The sequence below is a fragment of the Anoplopoma fimbria genome, chromosome 7 (assembly GCF_027596085.1).
Source record: "Anoplopoma fimbria isolate UVic2021 breed Golden Eagle Sablefish chromosome 7, Afim_UVic_2022, whole genome shotgun sequence".
In the NCBI taxonomy this organism is placed as follows: domain Eukaryota; kingdom Metazoa; phylum Chordata; class Actinopteri; order Perciformes; family Anoplopomatidae; genus Anoplopoma; species Anoplopoma fimbria.
This window is the reverse complement of record NC_072455.1, coordinates 21,239,967-21,265,021: the sequence shown is the minus strand read 5'-3', so window position 1 is coordinate 21,265,021 and position 25,055 is coordinate 21,239,967. Positions and strand designations below refer to the sequence as shown.

The window sequence follows — 25,055 nt, the reverse complement described above, 5'->3', positions numbered from 1 at the left end:
TCCTCCATTATTTGCTAGCGTTTCACTTCTTTTCAAACCATTTGCTTTGATTTATTCCGGAATTGCAGAACAGTGACACCTTGTGGTGGTGTTCAGTAGTGCTTTTCTAGTCATATTTGTACTTTCAAGATGTAGCATCTGGTTAATATATCACAGATGAGATTCAGAAAGTCATCTGTTCCTTGTGGCATTATGTGTGTGTGTGTGTGTGTGTGTGTGTGTGTGTGTGTGTGTGTGTGTGTGTGTGTGTGTGTGTGTGTGTGTGTGTGTGTGTGTGTGTGTGTGTGTGTGTGTGTGTGTGTGTGTGTGTGTGTGTAGGAAGCCCAAAAACCCCAAACGGTGCTTACGAGGGGTCGGCCCTCACTAAGGCCTCTGGGAAATTGACGCTGATGCAGAAGATGCTGAGGAAACTGAAAGAGCAGGGGCACCGAGTACTGGTCTTCTCACAGGTACACACTCACATGGACACACATATACAGCATGCTTTAGCACAGCCAAGCACAAACACACACACAAGCCAGATGGCCAGCTCCCTTCACAGATGTTAAATTAGTCCCATGACACCTCCAGAAGGCTGACTGCAGCTGTGCGTGGGTAAAGATGAAAACGCACACACATGACTTGTCATTCTGGTTTTTTTCTCTCCTCCATTTATAGATGACTAAAATGCTGGATTTACTGGAAGATTTCCTGGACCATGAAGGTTACAAGTACGAACGAATCGATGGAAGCGTCACAGGAGCGCTGAGACAAGAGGCCATTGACCGCTTCAACGGTGAGATACTGGATCATGTGCACTCATTAAAGGTGGAGTAAAATGTCACAAACTGTAGTTTTGCTCTGCTCCCTTCAGTTTTTTCCCTAAAATTGAAATATTATATTTGACTTCCAAGAAAATGCTGTTAAAAGTCAGCAGACTTTTACAAGCTTCATATAAACAGCAGGACTTCCTGTTTCTTCAAAATAAGAGTGTCCACATCGGCCTAACACATGTTAATGTCAGGGACAGCTGTAAAAACAAGACAGAAATCTAACAAAGAGGTAACAAGATCCAAATTCTGTACTGCACAACTGTTTGCTTTGTGTGCTTGATTTTAGACCTCCAAGCTGTTTTTTTTTGTTAGATTGTAATATTGAAATGCTAGTAGATGGGAGAAGCAGATAATGTTGGGCAGTAAAATGAAAAATGTGACTCGGTTGCTAGAACTGATGCCAATCTGACATTAGTTAAAGGATGATAAGCACCGTGTGACATGCTGACTTTGTTTCCATGTGGAACTCGTCCATATCACCAAGCTGATGTTGGCAACAAATGGCATTAAATCATATTGTATGAATAATAACAATGATGCCTTAAGATTAGTGCTTAGGGTAAATGTAAGATATTTGGTCGAAAAACACAATACTGGATAACACTTCAAACAAATCAAAGTCCTTCCTGAATTAAAGACATAAAAAATGGATACGTTTTCAAAAAAGGGTTGATGTCAAACTCCCCAATATATACTGAAGTGAAATCTGTCTGACCTTCTGATAGAGAAATGATTTATGTGACTGGCTGTTGGACTGGCTCTCTCTGTGTCTCTGCCTGCAGCTCCTGGTGCTTGTCAGTTCTGTTTCTTGCTCTCCACCAGAGCGGGAGGTTTAGGCATCAACTTGGCCACGGCAGACACGGTCGTCATCTTCGACTCGGACTGGAACCCTCACAACGACATACAGGTACGACACACTGGCAGCAGCTGAGGAAGGAAACCATTTAATCGCACATGAACTTCACGTTCCGGCTTGTTCCCGTCTCCGCGCAGGCGTTCAGTCGAGCCCATAGAATCGGTCAGGCCAACAAGGTGATGATCTACCGCTTCGTGACGCGGGCCAGCGTGGAGGAGCGCATCACCCAGGTGGCCAAGAGGAAGATGATGCTGACCCACCTGGTGGTCCGGCCTGGTCTGGGATCCAAAGCCGGCTCCATGAGCAAACAGGAACTGGACGACATCCTCAAGTTCGGAACAGAAGAGCTCTTCAAGGATGAACTAGAACGTGAGGGTTTCGTTTTTTGTCAAGAGAAATTAGGATCATGTTGGAATTTGGAGCTCTATGTTTGTGTTAAAACAGATTTATTGTGTCAAACACACTCTAATGTCCTTTCAACTTGTCACATTGTGTCTTTGCTTATTCTGGTTTTTATTGATGATAGAATTTGTTGACAAGAAAACCTTTATTTGTGAAATGTATCTAATAAAACAGTACAAACTATCTCCACTTTTTACCTCCACGTGTGGCAGGCATGAAGAGCAGTTCGGGGGGGGATAAAATCGAGGATGAGGGCAGCGTGATCCACTACGACAGCGTCGCCATCGAGAGGCTGCTGGACCGGAGCCAAGACGCCACGGACGACTCGGAGGTCCAGAACATGAACGAGTACCTCAGCTCCTTTAAAGTGGCCCAGTACATGGTCCGAGAGGAGGATAAGGTGAGCAGGGTGTTACAATTAATGGGATATATTTTATCTGCAAAAGGACCTTTATAAAAAAGTGATATGTTTTAAATCAATATCTTTGCACCTGACAAGCTTACCCACGTTTTATTATAGTTACTCACTATAGCAGCTCTGTCCTCACATAGATTTCATAGGGAATATTTGGCTAAGCAACTGAAAGAAATCTATTTTAATAATCATATCATTTTGTTAGACATTTCTTTAACAAAAAGGCAAATCATTCACTGGTTCCAGTTTTTTCAAATGTGGGGATTTCGCCGTTTTCTTTGTCTTATGTGATACTGAACAGAATATTTTGGGTGTTTTTGTTTTTTTTATGACAAAACAGGCAATTTGAAGATGTCAGCTTGGGCTTTGGGAAATTGTGATGGTAATTTATTTAGCCACACTTCAAAGTTCAGAAAAATGGCCTACTTGCCAGTGCCTTTGAGCAACTCTCACTGTTTCTTTCCGTGCTTTGTCACATCTGTAAACCTGCATGAGTCTGTGAATATACATCTGTCTGGGAAAACTGTTTACTTTTCCGACTTTTCCAGATCGAGGAGATCGAGCGGGAGATCATCAAGCAGGAGGAGAACGTGGATCCGGATTATTGGGAGAAGCTGTTGCGGCACCACTACGAGCAGCAACAGGAGGACCTGGCAAGCAAACTGGGCAAAGGCAAGAGGAACCGCAAGCCCGTCAACTACAACGACGCCGCACAGGAAGACCAAGGTAGGGACCGGGTTTTGGACCCCGGTGCTGCATGGACCTGTAAGAAAAAAGCTCAAGTAAGAGGAATGAAAATCCTGCAAGTTGTTTTAATATCAAACCCTGAATCGTCTTCTGTTTGAGTCACTGCTTGCACAGTGGAAGTGAATGGGCCTGGCCTATTGACCGACCACCATGTGCTGTTTCAGAGTGGCATGCTGACATTTCAGATAACCAGTCCGAGTATTCAGTGGGCTCCGAGGAGGAGGACGAAGACTTTGACGATCGGCCAGAAGGTGAGGGAGAGATCAAATTAAAGAGACGTCAAACCGAGCGGTGCTGCTCATGAAAAGTGACAGCTGCCTGTTTGAACACACACACACAACACACACACACACACACACACACACACACACACACACACACACAGACACACACACAGACAGACAGACAGACAGACAGACAGACAGACAGACAGACAGACAGACAGACAGACTCAGGTCTGTGTTGAATTATTACAAGTTTAAATTGATTTAGTTGTAACAGTCGCCTGGCAGAGTCGAACACGTCAGATTGCCAAAAATGCAAACCGCCATCCAACTCCTCCGTCTGAACTTCAGACAGAGGAAATCATTTAAATCTTTTTTTTTTTGATTCTTGGTTGATGTTCTGACAAAATACTCACTTTAAATTTCAAGAAAACTTTAGAAAATCCTCCCTCTCCTTACATCTTGTTGTCCCTCCGTTACCTGCAGGTCGAAGGCAGTCTCGTCGCCAGTTGAGGAATGAGAAGGATAAACCTCTGCCTCCCCTTCTGGCCAGAGTCGGAGGCAACCTTGAGGTTCGTAACAACTCTCTGGAACCAGTTCTGCTTTCATTTTGTGTGTTTTTATATTGTGATATTACTGGAAACTGTCAGCTTTGTTTTTAACTGAACTTGCGCTCTTAGATATTTTTCCAATAGTCTAATAATCTTAAATTGGAGATGGCAGCAAGGCTGTTACATCGCCAACTACTCTGTTCCCTTCCAAGCTCATTTATCATCCTGATAATAATGGACAGGCTTATAATGGCCTGCATTGTTCAAGCAAGGATTCAAAGTTTATTTTAGTGTTATAAGGCAGTCAAAACAAAAGGCCTTGGGAAGTTTAAATACACTGATCCCTGCAGGTTTTCTCATCCTAAAATGTTCATATTAGGTCTTCTAGAATAATAACCAATACATTTTAAAAGACTAAAGACTACTATTTACACTGCCCCAGGAAAAATATACTTTAAAAATATACTGTAATTTCGAAAGGTTCTGGGATTCAACACACGCCAGAGAAAGGCTTTCCTGAACGCAGTGATGCGCTGGGGGATGCCGTCCCAGGACGCTTTCTCCTCTCAGTGGCTGGTCAGAGACCTCAGGGGCAAAAGCGAGAAAGAGTTCAAGTAAGGAAATAAAAGTATTAATTGTAATCAGATGTAGCCTTTATCCATTGCTATCTGTCCCATAACCATATCTTTTTTCTGCTTCTTCTTTGCCAGAGCTTACGTGTCTCTCTTCATGCGTCACTTGTGCGAGCCGGTGGCTGACGGAGCGGAGACGTTCGCAGACGGCGTGCCGAGGGAGGGCCTGTGTCGCCAGCCAGTCCTCACGCGCATCGGAGTCATGTCGCTGGTCAAGAAGAAGGTCAGACCAATACTGTTCACCTTCCTAAGTCTAGACAAATGTGGTGAATGGAGCAAGCCATGACTCTTAAAGTTGTTATCCTTGATTTTGTGACAATTCTTACTGCAGTGGTAACACAAGTACAGTTTAAGTTACAGCAAACTCCTTAAACAGCTATCAAAAATGCTAAAATAGGCCATTACATTTCCTGTGATTCCTTCAAAATATAACCCAGCCTGATTTGCAGAAGCAGTAACTTCTGATATGATGTTAAGAGAGAGGAAATCATTAAAAAATCAATTCACACAAACTTGCATCATATTCTGTGAATTCTTAATGTGCAGGTATCGGCAATCCAGTGTAGAAATGGCGGAGCATTAAATAGTTATTGCTTGAACAATCCAGAATATAAACAGTACCAAAAACAGGGTTTGCTTTTAAAAAGTTCTAAAGGATTATAACTTTAATACTGCTCCTCCATATCAGCAGGGTGTCTACAGCCCCGTATGAAGAAGTAAAATGTCTTTAATTTAAAAAAACAAAACTGCAAGACAATATAGTTTTTAGGTATTAAGGTAAATAAAAAGTGAAGAAATCCACCTTTACACCTTGGAAAGATGTTCTGATTGCCTTACTACCTTCAGTTTGCCAGATGTGAATTTATCCAAAACATCTTCAATCCAGTTTTCAGTCCAACATGTTTAAACGTGCTGACATCCTGATCTGCTATTTATGCCAGGGGGGAATGTGTGAAATACTGCCAGGCGAGCAGGGCATGTGGGTGGTGAGTTTAAACAAGGTGGTATTCGGTAAAGTGAGCGTGTGCCAAGCTTTTTCTTTTATTTATTTCGCTGAGTGTTTCTTATCCAGATCCAGGAGTTTGAGCACATCAACGGGCGGTGGAGTCTTCCAGAGCTCAAGCCGGAGGTCATCATAGACAAGTCCTCCTCCAGGGCCTCCTCTCCTGCTCCTGCCGTGAAGACCACCACGCCCACCTCTGAGGGCAGCTACAACAACACACCCTGCACCTCCAAGCCAGGTAACCAAACACACACGATCACAGCTCCAGCAGGGGGCGCTCTATGTTAAGGGCAGCGGATGAATTTTCGAGTTGTGTTATGTGTTTTGTGTGTGCAGCGACCCCTGCTCCGTCAGACAAGCTGGAAAAGAACGGGAAGGAGGGCGAGAAGGAGGAGGACAAAGAGGAAAGCGATGCCCAGTCTGACAAAGAGAGAGAGAAGGAGAAAGAGAAGGATGAGGAGAAAGAGGTGGACAGCAACACGACTGCATACCCTGAAGAGGTGGGACACTGTCAGCTAACACATCTACACCCTTTGGTTACAGTGTGGTCTTCATCAGACAATTAATGCATTGTTTCTTTACATATAGATTCCTTTTTATTAAATCTTAAGTATGACATGGAGTTTCTTTAAAAATAAGCTTTATGCCTCTTTTAAGTTTTATTCCGGCGTTACCAATTTTTTGCATGTGTTTTAATACAAGTCCCATAAACTTAACATTACTTTCAACAATTTTCCAATGCGTGTTATCATTTTTTCTATGTTTTTTTCTTCCTTCAAGTCAGCCAGCAGTTTCTTTTCAATTTCAAATAGCTTGAAAATCAAAACTTCCATTTTTGCTGTGTAGCAGACCTTAAGTATAGGAAATGAATAGCAAAAAGGCTAAAATATACAAAGATAGGGCCTGTTTAATAAACTATAAATACAAAGAAAAACTATAAACTTTTTAATCAGTATACATTGGTAAATAATGATTCAATTCAGTTTAGTTCTGTAAAAGCTGAGTAAAAGCTGACATTTGAAGATCTAACCACACAACAGCCGAAAAGACAAACACAATGAATAACTGCATATTGTGCTCCTCTCCATAGCTTTCCTCTTCGACAAAAGCCACATCCCAAAACGTGTCCCCTAGTCACAGAAACGAAGGCAAAGAGGACAGCGACCTGAAAGAGGAGGAGAAAAAAGAAACGACTGACACTCCGGACGACACATCAGAGGAGAAGAAAGAACAAGAGGAGAGTAAAGAAGAGACGAAACAAGACGCCGAGGTCAAAGAAGAGACATCAGGTAAAAATTCCTTCTGATGAAATCTGACATGTACAAACGGATGAAGAAGGTTTGTGTGGGGTATTGTTTCAAGACCTTGCTTACCTCATGTTTTTTTTCATGTGAAAGGAGAAAAGCCGGATGAGGGGGAGGAGAAGGAAAAAGAAAAGCAAGAAGAGACACAAACAGCAACTGAAGCAACAGATGCCAAGGATAAGACAGAGGTGTCTGACGTGAAGAAAGGTACGCTTTACTGTCTGTAATAGTGTTCTGCCATAAATACACAGGCACATTTTTTTTGCTAATTGATACCTTTGCCGTCCTTCTCGGTAACAGAGGAGGTCAAAGGTGAAAAAGATTTTGCTGGGAAAGAAATCAGAGCAGCCAAAGAGGATGCGCCCAAGAGTAACGTGAGGCCTCCCATCGAGCGACCTCGCTTCATGTTCAACATCGCAGATGGCGGCTTCACCGGTCAGTACCGAGTCACCTGCAGTGGTTGTAGAATAGATTCAACTGCTCTGTGTGGAAGTTTACAAACAATTATGCATTCATCTCTTCAAACTACTTTAACCATCTACGTTTACTTCTTCAACATTAATGTGTGGGCATTTCATTCGGTAGTTATCAGCAGGATAACTATTAAAAAACACAATTCTTTTGCAAATTTCTTCAGGAATAGGTTCATCTGAAGGGACAAAACATGTATGGATCCCTCAAAATCACCTTTTCCCCTCAGGCACTTCTATATTGTTTAAGAGCTTTCAGAAAAACCAAAATGTTGACTTCGATGTTGACAAGAATGCTATTTATCAGTAAGAAACTGTTGACACATTGTGTGTGATTGTATCAGTTCTGCAAAGTCCTTCCTAAGATCTCAGGATTCAACAGGTCGTCTGAAGAAGATCCCTGACGGATCAATACAATGACGGCTCATAAAGATTCTATTTGCAAGATCTAAATATATTATTTGTACTTGAATATATTAAGCAAGAACCGCATCCCAATTTATTAAATGTACAAACAACTGTATGCATTGTTCAAAACATAAATGTAATGTAAATCAAAACACTATAAAATCCCTGAAAGACGAGTGGAGTAAAAGTGAAAATAACTTATTAACATGTCCAAACAAGTGCCTAAGCAGTCTAAATAGCTTAAAACCCACAACTTAAACAAACAAAAAAAACATTCTCCATGCTTCCCAGAGCTTCTGTATTTAAGCCAACATGATCTCCACCTTGATAAGAAACCGAGAAAAGCTCTTTGTGCCGTGGAAACACCTGCAGCCAGGTTTCAGCTAGCCAAGCATTTTCTTTGAGACCAGCCTCGTGTTTAGATTGTGTTGGCTTCATCCCGCAGAGCTGCACACTCTCTGGCAGAACGAGGAGCGGGCTGCCATCTCCTCGGGGAAGATGAACGAGATCTGGCACCGGAGGCACGACTTCTGGCTGCTGGCGGGAATCGTGATGTATCCTTGACGGCGGTTGCCCGAGCGATGACCCCTCGATGTGTTTATTTTTCTATAAGCCGGCAGAAGCCCAGCGTAATAAGTCAACAAGCCAGCCAGAGCTCAGTAAACAGCTAACTGTGTCTGCTGGAAGCCAATGCGGTGGGTCATTTAGTTCATGTTGTTCCCGCTATTATGGTAATCAAGGCCATGCTGGATTCACAGAAAACGTTGTTTTCATTGTTCTGTAAACTAATCATGAGAGTCGTAGTTAGACTGAAATAAAAGGGGTGAAAGGCTTTGTTTAAGAAGCTGCCTATAAACCTTTTTTTTTTGTGTGCTAAAATAACTGCAATTTTGTAATTTAAGAAGATAAAATATCTAGTTAATCACCCTCAAAAATCAATGTTCAGCTTTCAGGAATAGCTCAAACTCTTGGCTCAACGTTTGCTTTCTTTCTAAGGGTCAGATTGATACCGCTCTCATGTCTGTTGCTTCACTTGGCAAGAAAACTGGAGACAAGGGAAAACAGTGATCCTGGCTGGTTCAAAATAAAATGTCTGTTTGTGAACGCATTAAGCAAATGAGCGCTCATTAGTGATCTGTAATACGAAGCTGGAGCCTAAAGGTCACTTATTAATCTGTACAAAAACAGAAATGCAAACTCTACAATTTAAGGGCATTATAGGTGATATAGGCATTTTTTTTAAACTTTGGACAGAGCCAGGTTTGCTATTTCCCTTTGTTCTTTAATTGTCTCCTGGCTACAGCTCTTTAGTCATGAGAGCAGTGACGATCTTCTCATCTAACTCTCGGTAAGAAAGCAAATAAACTTATTTTCCAAAATGTTGAACTCTTTTCCATTGCAAAAACAATTTGAATCCCTTTCATGTTCAGCTTTACTATTCTTTTTTACAATGCAGTGCTGCTTCACGCTGTCTCTTGCCCAAAGTGTTGCATGATCCTTGACCCCCCTGTGCCAGTCACGGCTACGCCCGGTGGCAGGACATCCAGAACGACCCCCAGTTCGCCATCGTCAACGAGCCTTTCAAATCGCAGGCGAATAAAGGCAACTTCCTGGAGATGAAGAACAAGTTCTTGGCTCGACGCTTCAAGGTAAGACGAGACGTAGCTTCACCTTGACTTTGGTTACACACTAGACAAGGCAAAGCAGGACAAGTTTACTTATAAAGCACATTTCAGCAACAAGGCAATTCAAAGTGCTTTTCATTAAACATAAAAAAAGCAAAAGAAGCAAACCAAAAAAAGACATTTAGATACAATTGAAAACAGTCATTGATGAGTCAAGAGAGTAGGAAATTATAGCAAGCTTAAATGGAATAAGAAAGTTACAGTTTAAGTTTTAGAAATGAACAATTATTTGATTTAATGAAAGGCATCTGAAAACAGAAAAGTCTTCAGCCTTGAGTGAGAGTTGCTGCTGTTTTTTTCCAGATATATGGTGCATAAAAACTGAACGCAGCTTTTCCATGTTCAGTTTTTACTCTGGGAAAAGAAAGCTGACATGCCCGAGATGGATGGTTCATAATTTAGTAGAAGATTAGAAATGTAAATATATATTTTTTGGAGGAAACCATTCAGTGCCTCATAAACCAACAGTAGTATTTTAAAGTAAATTCTTTGGCCAACAAAGGCAGTGAAAAGACCTCAGAACTGGAGGGATGTGATCCATGTTCTTGGACTTGAGCAGCAGGGTTCTGGATCAGCTGCAGCTGTAAAGACGCTGTTACAGTAGTGGAGTCTACTGGAGATAAATGCGTGGACAGATTTTTCCAAATCCTGCTTAGTGCTTTAATCCTTGATATATTCTTTAGGTGATCGCAGGCTGACGTTGTAATCCTCTTAATGTGGCTGTTGAAATTCAGGTCTGAGTCCATGGCTGAGTCTGAGATCATTCACTCATCAACTACTCCCTACTCACAGAGAGTTCTATCCAGAGGACTGTATAGTGAGCGCAGCGGCAAAATAAAATAAAAAAAACTTTTCAGGACACAACATGGGTAATTTTTCTGTGCTGATTATAATGTCATTGCTGACCTGTAATTAAGATTTGGCAGGTCAATGTTGGCTAGTAGACCAATCACAATAAATACCGACATGCATTTTTTGGATGAAAGCATAAAAAACCAGCTATTTTGTTGAGTTGCTTTTCAGCAAAATGCTCTGAGTGAATGAAAGTCCCTCCTGGTAAGCAGTGATGCAGCGCATATGTCTAGGGCTTTTATTGTGAAAGTTAAGAACAGATGGAGAAACAGTATGCTCTGCCATTGTCAGTGTGGAAGTAATAAGCGTTATTTTCCCAAATTATTAAATACAAAGTACCTTGTGGCTGTTGGTGTTGTGATTATTTTCACGCAACAACTCATGGATCTGTCTGCATCGTGCCACTCTCTTTCCTCTCGTCCGTCTGCTTTTTTCCTTTAGCAAAATGCATGATGGTATATATTGGTTAGTGACCATCAGTTGCACACTACTTTTAATGATGCATTGTGGGAAGTTCTGAGGTCCACTATATGATGAGTAGGGATTTCTGGCTTGGTCTGTGGTTTTTACCCTTGTCGATTGAAGCTTTAAACATTCCTACTTGGCTCCAAAAATGCTTTTATTGGACCATAGTCCCTTGATCAGTTATGTAAATGTGTGTGTCATCTGCATAAATGTGGTAATTTATTTATTGTTTTCAATAATCTGAACCAGTGGAAGCATGTAGATGGTAAACAGAAGAGGCCCCAGAATGGAGCCTTGGGGAACTCCACATGTTATAATTGTCTTTTCAGATGTGTAGTCACCTATAGACACATAGTCCCTGTTCTTCAAGTATGATTCAAACAAGCTTAGTACTGTGCCAGGAGGTCCCACGCAGTTTTCCAGTCAGACTAGCAATGTGTTGTGGCTGACTGTGTCAAATGCAGCACTGAGGTCCGGCTGAAATTCTACCATTGTCTGTGTTTAAGTGAATGTTACGGAGGACCTTGACAAGAACAGTTTCAATGCTGTGGTGCGGTCGAAACCCTGACTGGAAGACATCAAAACAGTTGTTAAGTGCCAAGAAGTTGTTCAGCTGCTGAAAAACAGCCTTTTCAATGATTTTACTAAAAAACAGGAGGTTCTGGGCCTCGTTAATGACGTGTCTATATTGTTCTTTTTTAAATTGGCTTGATGACTGCAGTTTTCAGGGCCTATAGGAAAACACCTGAGAGAAGAGACATGTTTACAATTTGATGAAGATCTGAGGCCATGCAATATAAAACATTTTTGGAAAGCCTTTTGGCAGAATATCAAGGCAGCAGGACGTGGATTTCAGATGTTGTATAATGTCCTCCAGGTTTTTATGGTTAACCGGATGAAGTTTTTTCATGGTACTTAAATGGACTCTAAGTGGACACAGGGACAACACATATCCTGTACCTGATATGGAGGCACTGGCTGCTTCTCCAAATGTCTGAATTTTGTCAGTGAAGAAAGAGGAAAATTCATTACAGGCCCTTGTGGATAGAAGTTCTTTCGGTGCCAGCCCTACTTCCGTTCAAACAAACTATTTTAGTAGCATGTCGCAGTGTCTTCTATCACCTGACTCGTTTGATGGTCGGATGACAGATGCCCCTAGACCCACATATTGGCTCGACGGTACTGCTGACCGCTGCATTTCTGGAAGAGCTCTCATCCTGTTTTTAAGCAGCTCACATGTTTCAAATCCTGCCCTCAACATCCTCATTTACTGTATCTCTGTCTGTTTGACTTTTCTCGTTATCGCTCTTGCTAAATAGTTGGAGGTTTTTATAACTCTAACCGTTATTTCCTTTTAGAACATTTTTAGTGGTAACTGGTTGTGTAACAAACTTTAAAAAAATGTTTTTACCCAACACACTCCCACGAATGAATCACTGTATGAATCTTGATTTCCCTTAAAATACTTGGATTACTGTTGCTAATGAATGGCAACTAATAGAAACACAGATATATTGTTGAAAAATATCAGAAAGAGACAGAATATAATAAGAGTTGGGTGCAAACGGATGAAATAATTAGACTTATAAGAGCTTTTTAACCCCTTTTGTTAATTGTTTTTTGTCTGTGTTTAAATTTAAAATTAGGAATACACATTAGTTTTCCCGTTTTCCCTTGATTGAAATGTGGGTGAGTTCCATCTAAAATGTGTTTATTTTCATAATTTTTTTACATTAGTTGATGTGTTGTTGAATATTTGTCATCAAATAGCTTGTGTTTATGGTGAGTTTAGTTTCTTCATTGAACACATGGCTAGTTTGATGCACTGATCCATTAAATGCCTTGCATGCTCAGTGTGTCCCAACAGTAAATAATACTTTATAAATTCACCCAAAGTAAAACACTGATGTTTGGTACAGAACTATAACTGCCTTCAGAAACAACTTTAGACTGACGCTGTGCTCCATACTTGACACTAATTCTAAGCAGGTTTGGAAAAAAGACAGTGGTATCCCACAGTGAAATGCACAACGGAAAACGAGCTTCTTGCAGCTGTAAAACATTAAACACATTGTTTTTTAAAATCTGAGACAGCTAAGGATGTACTCGGAACAAAAATAAGTAATAAAATCTTCAGTAAACCATTTTGTTTTCTGTCTCTTTACAATAAAATAGGATACAACAATAGAGATAGAAGGTGCAATCATAGTTTACACATCAAACTAGTAACAGGAAAAAGGAAAATAACAAGAAAACATTTATCAGTCATAACCTTTACATCGAAAATGATGTCTTGATCTATAGGCTATATTGGAAAATCATCAAATATCATATCAAACAGGCAATAAAAGGTGTTTCGAGAAAGTGTGAGTCACTGCAACCACAGGCGGTCCTTGAGCATGCACCCAAAATTGGGCACACAAAATATTATGCAGTTTGCTGCAGCAGTATGCAAGATTAGCTGTGGACAGACAGAGATGTACACACATGCATACACTCACTCACACACAAGCGATGATCTCCCGGTAGAGATTATAAAATGCACTTAAATGGTTGGAAAAGATTCATAAAATCTGAGCACCAATGAAAATGCAGTACAACTGAAAAAGAAAAGGGAAGATTCTGGTTAATTTCTACCAAAAAATACAACTGACATGAGTATTTGACCTCTTGTCCTCCAGCTGTTGGAGCAGGCGCTGGTGATTGAGGAGCAGTTGCGACGGGCCGCCTACCTGAACATGACCCAGGACCCCAGCCACCCGGCCATGGCGCTCAATGCACGCTTCACAGAGGTGGAGTGCCTCGCCGAGTCGCACCAGCACCTAAGCAAGGAGTCACTGGCGGGCAACAAGCCAGCCAACGCTGTCCTGCACAAAGGTCAGGGAAGATGGGATGATGCGGATGATTTGTGTTAAAAAGCTCTCTCTCTCTCTTTTTTTTTTTTAAATCTATCTGAACAGTTCATTAAAAACAAACACATTTTGGCAGTGACAGGCAGCCGGATTTAGAAAAAAAGGAAAAGATTGGCAAACCGATAATCACAGGTGTTTAAATAAAAGAGATACACATCAACAAATCACACAGCGCTGTTGTGAAATCAGTCTTCCTTCCTGCAGAGACCATATCTCTCTGCCTGAAGCTGACTCTAGTAAAGCCAAGCAGATAAGCTTACATGCTTATAAGTAATAGCTCCAAACATTTCCTCACTGGCAAGTCTGTCCATGTTTATAGTGTTCCGTCTAAAGGATAAAGGATAGTGCTCGGTGCACTACTGTTGTAGTTTCTGTCTTTCTGCACGTAACGGTGCTGAACTTAGTGAACGCTCATAAACATATTTATCATATTGCAAAGCGACTCTGCTGCTAATCAGTGATTAATTCCATGTAGGGATGTGATGACAGAGTGAAACCTCTTGTAAAAATAGAAGGAGAAATGGGCTATTTTGGTAATGGAAGTGCACAACTCTGTTAAGATGAGACTTTTAAAAAGACTATCTATAGTGTTCAGACCTTGTAAATGATGATATAACTAATGATAACTTTTAAAGAACTCAGGAGACATTTTTAAAAGTCTCCTCAATAGTTTCTTGAGTTAGGGTTGACCCTGGACATTTTCCAACGTTGATACTGAAGTAACTGAAAACAAAGACATTTTTCTGCATTAATCAATAAATTATCCTAATAAGTTATAAAATGATTAAGGCAAAGTCAGCGTAGTTGATGTTTTTATTTGTTGTCTTTGCAGTGTTGAACCAGCTGGAGGAGCTGCTGAGTGACATGAAGGCCGACGTGACCCGGCTACCGGCCACGCTGTCCAGAGTCCCGCCCATCGCCGCCCGCCTCCAAATGTCCGAGAGGAGCATACTCAGCCGACTGGCCAGCAAGGGCACCGAGACGCACACACTCCCGGTCAGGAGCTTGCTTTGAAACACACACTCTTTTAAACACTCACAAAAAAAAAAACTCACTACCTCATCGCAAGATGAAACCTGCTCTAGCTGCCTGCATTCAGTGGAAAAATAATAGATGGAGGACGGCCAATGAAAACGCAGAGCCCATTATCTTGTCACCCACCTGTGGATTTTCCACAATAGTTTCTTCTTCAGATTTTTTTTGCCATCTTGCATAAGTTAAAAGTGATTTGTCTTACTATCCTCTATTTTCATAAATCATATGCTACATGCACAAAAAACAACAACTTTTCTTTCTCTGTGCAGCCCATACCTCCAGGACCCTACGCCACCCCCCACAACTACGGAGCCCCTTTTACCCCCGCACCCCCGAGCGCCCTACTTATGGGAGGGGCCAACTACAGTCACATGACGCCCGGATCCTTCATATCAGGTCAGTGTTTTGAAGCTTCATTCACATCCTCCGCTACTGTCAATAACGGCTTGGTCGGAAGTTTGATCCATCATTATAAACGGAAGTAATTTGACAAAATTACAGGTACAATAAGGTACAATAAGTTTTAAATGATGGCCTTGAAATCTGGGTAAAGGTTCAGCATTTTCAGTTTTTGAGATCTCAGTTGATGTGTGGAAAACATCAAAGTAAGTCAGTTAAGAGTTCACCTGCCTGTGCAGGTGCTCTGTGTGTGTGAATCTTTGTGAGAGAGAAAGAGAGATGGATGTGTTCCAGTCGGTGATAAAAAAAACATCAGAAGTTAATAAGGCATCCATAATTATAGTATTCAAGGTAATTTATACAAGCGCTCCAGTTTGTTGGATCTGTTTGACAGTTGGCAAACTGTCAGTTTAAATAAGATTTATGCTTCAGTGCGTAGGTGAAGGATTTCTGTGAATATTCTGTCTTCTTTTTTTTGTCATAGAAGTTAATTATGGGAAGATTTGGATAGGAAGTGGTTTTGCTAGTTCAAGCAGGAAATACTAATGTATGAAAGTAAAGATGTTTAAAGGGGCCCTCTGCCATTTTAACACATAAGTATCTACTCGGCATGAGTACTTCTCTGTGAAAACTGTAATGTCTCTTTGGGAGCATGTAGTTTGAAAGACGCAGGTGAGGAAAGAAAGACTTTATTGCATTATGGGAAATGTAGGATCCAATGTTTTGGAGCCATACTTATATTTCAGCCTGTGCTACTTTGATTTTCACCACTTTTCTTTGATGCATTTCTTGCAAGTCTCACAACTTTGTGGAAGTGAAATACTAAGTCTCTTGCACATCACTATATATTTCTTGTCTAACATCACTGAAAGGAGCGATACCTCAACTTTGTCCATGTATGTTTTTTTGCCCTTAACAATCTCTAGCAGCATCATAAATCTGTGTGAGAAATCACAAGCAGCCCGAGTTCACTAATCCCAGTTCTTGTGGTTACTCAGTGTGCTCATCAGCTCCACCAGAGCCTCCAGAGCCTCCATGACACCCTGACAGAGGAGCACAAATCCAGCTTTAGAGATCTGGACTTGATTACTTGGCAACTTGCACTGATGATGGGCAAAACCAGTCCAAAATGTTCCTTCTATTTAAAGATATCATCTGAGGAATTCATCTTTATATGGTTATGTTGTAGTGGAAAAACATTCAGTTAAGAGAATTAAAATTACTGACTATGGGAATGTTTTTTTGGGGTTTTTTTCATGAAAAACATCTATGCGCAATAGTGCTCAGTCAAGTACAATGTTATTTAACTCTTGAATTTCAATGTAATCCTTTAATATGTGGAGAAAAGAGCTACCTGATGGCTTCTAAAGCAGCTCTGTTTGAAGCACTTTGAGAAGACACTTTATCTCCCCGAGCAGCTTAAGCTGTGAAACCTGCAAAAATCCAGAAAAGAAGTCCACCGTTGGAAAAACACATCTGTAGCTGAATTTTCTGATGTGGCTGCCAGACAGACACCTGAAATAGACATTACCAAAAAAATCAAACACAAACGTGCTGCGCTGCTATATTAAGGCATTTTCATCTCTTAACACGTCCGACCCCTCAAAAACCTCAATACTCAGCAATAACGACACATTGTGCAACACTAAATCACAGTCTGGAGTGCTATCAAACCGGTCTGGGGGGTGTTTTCTTATTCAAACATGTTTATTTTCTCTTGTGGAGTCATATTTGTGTCTCTCATTACTTACTGATTTAAAAGCTTTAGAATTAAAAAAAAAAAAACGAATCTGTTTTGGCTTCTTGTTCCGAATCTCCTTGCCTGCAGTCTGTCAGCGCACACTGGCAGTTTGTGATTTTTTTGATTTCTTTTTTGTAATTGGTTTGGTAACAGCATATGCTCACCAGACGCGCTCTGCATGTGTGTTCGTGTTCGGAGATGTTTGGATAGCAGCGATGTGGCAGAGATAACTGGTAAAACCCGATATTCCCCAATAGCTTTGCCCCTAAAAAAAAGAAAAACCCACAACACCCAGCTCTCTCCGTGCTGCGCCTGCCTCTCACTCACTGTATCTTGATTTATGTAATTGTAGACTGAGACATCTGTCAAAGGCATTGCATTTTAGCAAGCCAGGGCCTATCTCTGAAAATGTCATTATGCTCTGTGTCTCGCCGTGCCAAGAAAACATTCGGACTTTGTACCGAGGTATTTTGAGAAGGGACAGAAAACCGCAGTAGGAGTTTGGTTGTGTAAACGCCGTGTTGTGACTTGCGATCCGGGCGGAGGGCTGGGCCCCAGTGCTGGCTGTTCAGAAATAGTCGCGCGTGAGTTGTGTTGATCCGTGGGTTTTTTTTTTTTTTTTTTCTTGCGGGGGCCCTTGCGGCGAGCTGCCGAGCCAAGCCCAGTGAACGTCGGAACATCCTGGACTCTGGCAGGGCACAAGCAATGCGGCAAACGAGGCCACATTTATGGTCTTGATTGGGGTCGCTTTGGTTCCTGACCTTTTTAGACTCAGCCGGAGGGAGGAAAGAAATGGACGGAGTTAAAACAACAAAATTCTCTGATTTCGTGACCTCCTAGCTTCCCTCCATTAATAGCCCTTCTCCTGAGAGAAGCTCCCTCACTTGAGTACACAAAACATATCCAGAAATATGCATGTCTGCCGTGGCACTCTTTAACTCCACATCGACTACTTTAGCTGCACTCTGTGGACTGAAAAAATGTAATGATACACCAAATGCTCCGATGAAGGATTGTTTTGTGCTGTCTCACGCATGGCAATATCTCAGCACAATATCTTGAATTGCATTTTGTTTGGAAAAACCTGTTTCAGCCATCAGTACTGCCATGAGGAAGCTACACATCTGCACTAAAAGGATTCCCACATTCTAGACAAAACTTCATAGATATTAGGCAGATTTCCCCACAAGTGGAGCACACTGGTTCAAGCCCCCATGTCTGCAAGCACCAGTCCTGATGAAGTGTCCTTGAGCAGGACACTGAACACCCAGCCAGCCTCCGGTAGCTCCCCCCCTGAACTTTGACCTCCCTACATGGAAGGGAGGCAGGCAAACTAAAAAGCGAATTCCCTTCGGGGACCAGTAAAGTGTGACATTTTCCTGCTCCCCTCTCCGAGTCTCCACTACAGTCTGCCGCTTGTCTGCCCCCACAGAAGCCGCCGCCGCTGCTGGGGCCACCGGGGGAGCTGCTTGGGGAGCCGCCGGAGGGCCAAACGCTGCTTGCCAGAAGACCAAGGAGCACGACGTGGGGCAGCGGCAGCGGGTGGTGGACCTTTGGAAGGACGGCAAGTCCGAGGGGGCCATCGGGCTGGAGCTGAGGATGCCCAAGTCCACGGTGCACAGCATCATCGTCAAGTACCGCCTCAGCAACACGGTGGAGAACCTGCCGCGCAACGGCCGACCAAAGAAACCATGAGGGGGGAGGATGAGAGGACATTTGGATAAAACATCCAGGAATGTAACAAAAATGGAGACTAAGGAGAGACGAATGCCTGGGAAAGAAGTCCAAAAAAAGTACCCCAAAGACAGAGCACTTTGACACTGCTGGATTGTGAGGAATAGAAAGGGAGAAGCAAAGCTCACTGGATGGAATCAAATAAAGACGGGAGGCTAAAAGGGAGAGGACCTGAAAAAGTGAAAAGATGTGGCGACACTTGAAAGAAAACAAGCAATCAACTGCAGAGAGGGAGAGAGAGAGAGAGAGGGTCAAAATGAGAAGGGAGAGAGGTGAAAAGCTGGCTCTGAGATCAAGCACTAATGATGCGTGGGGGGGGGAGGCAGAGAGACAGAAAAAAAAGGGGAGAGATGACCTGTCTGGAACAAACAAATCCTTGAGTAAAGAGAAATGGCACTACTGGAAGAAAGAAAAGCCCAAAAATCTGACTTTGAGGCGAAAGATGTCTGGACAGAAGGATGGAAAAAAATAAAAAGACAGTATGGTAATGCAATCACAGGTTTTCAGGAATTCAGATATGAAGGCCGAAATGGAGAAAAATGCAGAACAAAGAAGGATTTTTTCCTTTTTTTCTAAAACGCCTCAGACAGATTTTCTCGAGACTTTTCTTTTTCTGTTTCTCCCTCTGCCGCGAAAAAAAAGATTTCCCCCGGATCAATTCTTCATCCGCTGGCTGACTGAACAAGCCTGTCCCCTCGCTCTGACCCTGTACTCCCTCATTCCTCCACAGCCCTCCACTCCTCCGTCTCTCTCTCTCCGTCTCACACATACACACACATAAATAAATATATATATATATATATATATACATACAGCTATATACACTGTGGACCTCACACACAACCAGAAAACCTGCAAAGAACTTAATTTATCTGCCTAGGGCAGGCAGATTAAATCCTAACTCAAAATAGAAAGGGATGAACTCAGATTATTTTAGATTAGATAGATTATCTATGACATGAAAAAATGAAGGGAAAAAGAGAGTTTTCTAAGTATAAAACACTTCCCATGGGCTCTTTTGCTCTAGCATTCCTGAGTCCGACCAAGCAGATATAAAAAACGTAGACGTTGCCTTTGTCCAACAGTCAGTAGCAACGTTGCTCTGACCCAACTGAGAAATGTACTGTATTAAAAAGCATATTTACTATTGCACCTTTTTTTTGTGGGGGGGTTCACTTAAAGGGGAATATCACTCCACTTATCACAATATCACATGCCTCATCGCCGCAAAAAGAAATATCTGTATTTACGAGTTGCTCTGCCCAAAGCTAAAGACCGTAATCTGTCATCGGAAGAAAAAAAGGGAGACTCACTTTGAAGCTCGAGGAGACATTTTTAAGTTCCTCGACCTTCTTTATTGTGACACTGTGATGGATTCCACGCTGGAAAATGTCCCCCGATCCCCGAGAAAATAAAACACTCTGGACTGTGTCATCGTTTTTCCAGCTCAGTGTGACATCCCAGACTAAAGAGCAGGGGCAAACCTCTCCGCCTCGTTTCTGGAAGGAAGAGAGGTGAACAATCAGTTTCACAGTTCAAGTATTTCCCGGGCGTATGAGTATTTTTAAGCTAAAATGGAGTGGTATTTCCCTTTAAGCTGAAAGCACATAAAGACCAGAGAAGTGTGGCAGCGGTGCGGCCTGCAATGAGAACTGTACTGTTTGTGTGAAGGTTGAGGAATACTGTATATGTGTGAATGTGGTTTTTTTTGTGCACATTTGGACATTTGTTTGTGTGCATGGTAGCATTTTTTATATCAAAACTAGATTTCGTTTAAAATGTTAAATATTGGTGCGGATATAGGAAAATAACAATGTTGTTCACAAAACAATATTTGACTTTTCTCCTAACACACAGCAACCGTACCAGAATTTGACTGAAATATGTTACAGGGACGTTGAAGAAGCAGCATCTGTAGTGACGTGTCTCTGTGTTATCGGGGGCCAACAATTTCTAACTCAACTTAAATTATAATATTCTTAAATTGCGTCCAATTTTCATATGTTATGTGAAAGGCACATGCGGTGTGAAACCCACCGAGATTTAATTACACAACTCGCGGTTCCTCTCAGCTTTACAGAACGTTCTATCATCTTTCCGCTCAGTGTTTCGGTTCTACGCTCCGTAATTCCACTGTTTCGGGTTCAGTCACTACGGTCTCATCAACATCGTAAACCAGCTGCAGGCAGCTGTTTTTTAGTGAAAAGGCTCGAATACATCCACTGTAACCTACCTGTCCAGCACCAAAGACACAGACAGACAAAGTTAGCGGCTAGCTGGTGAACATAGTGGAGCATTTAGCAGCTAACGAACCAGAAAATTCCTTCAGGTGTTGGTGGAGACCAAAAACAGAGCTAAAATGAGAGAACTCGCACCCAGTGTCACGAACACGATTCCAAATGAGTGATGATGTTGCTCCCTGTCTGCTGGCAGCACACATTAGTCAATTATTATTAATAATACGATATGTCAATGGTGCACTGCCCTTAAAAAATCAATTGACCAAGATTTAAAACGTCACTGTTTTCAATACTCGCATCAGGAGATGAAATACCCAGTCTTAAAAGAAAACACTCATTTTACACGCACACAGAGGAGAACAGACATGCATACAATTTTTTTAATTTAACGTGAAATCCTCGATTGATTTCTTCCAAACTCTTGCAACACATGGATTTATGCACCTCTTTTAAAGTCTCGGTTTGGCAGACTTTTGATTCCAAAGTCAAACTTTTTAGTCCCTGAACAATTGACAGTACAGAGGCAGAAGGTTGTTCCTGATGAAAGCTCTTGGCAAAGATGCACTCACGCAAAGCTTCTCAGCGAGCAAAAAAAACCTGCGTTACCTGCCAAGATGGCAGCGTTCACTTCTATCAGATAGTAGCAGGACCTACAGGGAGAGACTCGATGGCCAGGAATGTTTTTATTGCCTTACTGAGATGCTCCAACCAGTGAAGTCCTAGAGTTTCAGGCAGAGTAGATTAATATGTTTTAGGAATTCCTTAAGATAATGTCCAGGTGTTGGCTGTGGGATTTATCATATTTTTACTGTTTCAGCAAATATCACTGCCAACCTCTTCATTTATGTGTTCAACAATGAGTGCTGCTACTCTGAAGTGGAGGGATCTGTATGAAGAAAGAGATAGAGGATTTTGGATGGACAGATGTGAATTATTGCAGAGTGAATACTGCGTCGCAGAGGAGTTCTGTTATCTGGCGTAATAGTGTCTCATTGGTTTCCTCTTCCTGTTTTATCTTCACGGCTTCTTTAACTTGTATAGCTTTTATGTTGAGCCCAAGACATTCAGGATTCTTGCGAGGGTAATACCCCTATAGATATTCAAAGTTGTTTAAATACTACATCAAACACTCTTTAAGCTACAAGCTACTCCTTCAGAACAGCCACAGAAGAGCAACTGGTTAACCAGTGAACATTATTATTTATTTTTTATGCTTTCGGTTGGAATGCATTATATTTCCATGGCCGTCTGTCCTTCTGTCCAATTCTCGTGAACAAATTATGTCTCTCAAATTTGTAATGAAACTAAACGATGAAGTGATGACGTTTTCGGACAGACATGGATGTAAACTGCAACTTTACGAGGCGGAACTTTCTTAATTCGATTTTTGACCATTATGATCTGATTATGATCTAAATATATACTGATCGGGATATTTTACAGTTGAAAAAAATGTACTTATAAGCGCTCTCTGGTGGACAAAGTATGTAATCACATCTTTTTGCATTTCTGCACTTTCTTGCCGTTTTAGTGGCCATGGCGACGCATCGGACAGGCTCTATTTTCTCGTCCTCTCCCCTTCCAGAGCTCTCTGCCGTTTTGTTTTTTCCATCTCATCATCCTTCTCTCTTCCACATCTATGTCTTCTTCCTTTTTTTCCCCCGCTCTACTCCCGTAATTCCTCGTGCTCTTTCACCCAGTCTTTACCTCGATTTGTTTTGCTTCTTATCAGATTTTGTCCGCCCACACACACACACACACACACACACACACACACACACACACACACACACACACACACACACACACACACACACACACACACACACACACACACAGCCACTGACTCTGTCTCTGTCTCTCTACTTTCTCTTCCCCTCTGTTGGCCTCCACTGGCAAAATGCCACAAGCTTCCCCATAAGTGCCCCCTCTGGTTCAAGAGACACACACACATAGTCTTCAGCTCAATACACTCCTTATCACAGCTTTGATCTGCATGGGGGTGTTATGACAATTTATCTTTCCCTTTGGCGCAAGAGAGAGAAGTGCGCTGTCGGTCTATTCCTGGCTTTGTTTTGAAAGGAGCGCTAAACTCGCCGTTGCACTCCCCGAGCAGATTCATGATAGCGCACAAATGTGGGAGCCGCAGATCCCTACGGCTGGCAGGCTGTGCAGTCGCATACAACCAAGTTCATTACCATGAATGTCTGCGTTTGTGTGTCTGTGACCTCATGTGCCTGTCTGTGTGTGTGTGTGTGTGTGTGTGTGTGTGTGTGTGTGTGTGTTACTCATGCAGGCCTCACTTTCTCCTGGTTAACAGTTATGCATTCTGGGTTTTATCATTATTGTAAACAGGATTACTGTATATGTAATATGAAATATTGATTAACTGTATTATGCAAGTTTGCTCATTATAAAGATGATCAAAGTATTATCAAGAAAAGCCTGGATGCGGTTTGTTTGCTTATTCAGTATTTCATCTTGACACCTCGGTTGCTTTATCACGAATAAACAAGACTGAGATGATTGGCAGGTTCCCATCTCGGCACCAAATATATTTTTTTAAATCTGCTTTATGTCGCAAAGGAGGGTGTCATTTCTTAAAGCCCCCCTTGGCAGCTCCACTGGAAAAAAAGATTTTGATATCCTCAAGAGAATCGTACAATACAATCATTTTTCAGTGGAAAAACGAAAATATCCCACCAAGAATTTTGAAAGAAGTTTAATTTTCTCCTTAATTACTCTATTACTACCGTAATAGAGCGAATGCACCCAGAAGAAATCGTTGTTTTTGAGCTACAAATGATAGTTTCATCATCTTTTTTTTAAATTAGCATTTTCAGTCACATTTTTTTTTTTTAAACCAATTTTCATCATATCAAAAGTAAAGACAGATACAAACCCACATTTGGTCATTGAACCTCTCTGTCATGGTCAGATTTACTGTAATTACACTATTGCCTTGTGATGATTCATTGATGTTAGAAATATTTTACGTATTGCCGCACTTTTAAAACTTTGCATAACATGTGAAACAATGACTCTATCTGCTTGGATTACTTGGTAACATGCACCTAAGAAACATCCACAAAACATAGGCTAGTAGTAATGGTGGTAGTAGAAGTAGTAGTAGTAGTACATCCACAAATGTCCAGATTTTAAACCTATTGGACCGTAACAATTATGCAAAAGAGTCCTCTGCATATTGAATCTACTGTATACATAAATACATAGATCACTCCTTAGAAATCCAAAAGATGTCCCACATACAGAACAGTCCCTCTAAAGTTGCATGTTTTTATGTTGTTTAAGGTCTTTGTTGTTCCATCACGAATGCCCAAAAGATGTTCAAAAGCAGTTTTGTGTATTTGCATCTTTGCGTTCCAGTGTGAGTTTTTTTTATTTTTTTTTAGTGTGTCCGAGACTACGTCGAGGACGAAAAGACACGTTGCAATTGTGAACTGACTGAACTGAACTCAGACTCTGTCGTCTCCCTCTCTCCCCCTGCAGTGTTGAACGGGCCTCCCATGTCTGTAAAGAAGGAGCGGGAGGCAGAGCTGCTTGTCAACCGGCGGGAGCAGCGCAGCGGAGAGGTCATCTGTATCGACGACTAGACTACACACACACACATCTACACGCACACACACACACACACACACACACACACACACACACACAGAAAACCATCTGCTGCAAAGATATCGTGGGAAACGCCGTACAGAACATTGAACTTCACATCCAGTATTAAAACTAATTGACTGACTTTAGGGTGCATTCATTGACCCGCTTGTGATTGTAGTTGCTTCATCACACACACACACACACACACACACACACACACACACACACACACACACACACACACACACACACACACACACACACACACACACACACACACACAAGTATTCTAAAACTTTGCAGACTGGTACACACCTAAAAACTACGATCACACACACACACAGTACATAAACACACTCACACACACACCTACAGTACACACAGTCCATATTGTCTCATAACTTCTTTTGACCTTTTCTTGTCTGCCTCAAACCATTATACTCCTCATAATCGGGCCTCTTCACACAGGTCTACTCCTCTTGGGATTCTTCTAACCTCATCCACACACAGACTTACACGCACACACACACACAACGCTCAACCCACC

General features: G+C 41.8%; 1 protein-coding gene across 1 annotated transcript in view; it reads left to right on the top strand.

The window, feature by feature from the left end:
• Window positions 1-23,290, top strand: part of chd3 (chromodomain helicase DNA binding protein 3) — a 38,156-nt gene extending 14,866 nt beyond the window's left edge. The window contains 22 exon segments of the mRNA XM_054601103.1: window positions 69-72; window positions 319-449; window positions 658-775; window positions 1,595-1,719; window positions 1,806-2,037; window positions 2,283-2,470; window positions 3,034-3,211; window positions 3,397-3,483; window positions 3,943-4,028; window positions 4,488-4,621; window positions 4,718-4,862; window positions 5,712-5,880; window positions 5,979-6,142; window positions 6,733-6,931; window positions 7,040-7,153; window positions 7,247-7,381; window positions 8,270-8,378; window positions 9,341-9,473; window positions 13,508-13,703; window positions 14,571-14,734; window positions 15,043-15,169; window positions 18,346-23,290. Coding sequence (XP_054457078.1) covers window positions 69-72; window positions 319-449; window positions 658-775; window positions 1,595-1,719; window positions 1,806-2,037; window positions 2,283-2,470; window positions 3,034-3,211; window positions 3,397-3,483; window positions 3,943-4,028; window positions 4,488-4,621; window positions 4,718-4,862; window positions 5,712-5,880; window positions 5,979-6,142; window positions 6,733-6,931; window positions 7,040-7,153; window positions 7,247-7,381; window positions 8,270-8,378; window positions 9,341-9,473; window positions 13,508-13,703; window positions 14,571-14,734; window positions 15,043-15,169; window positions 18,346-18,608 — 3,201 coding nt within the window. The 3' untranslated portion in view covers window positions 18,609-23,290.
• Window positions 23,291-25,055: the final 1,765 nt, after the last annotated feature.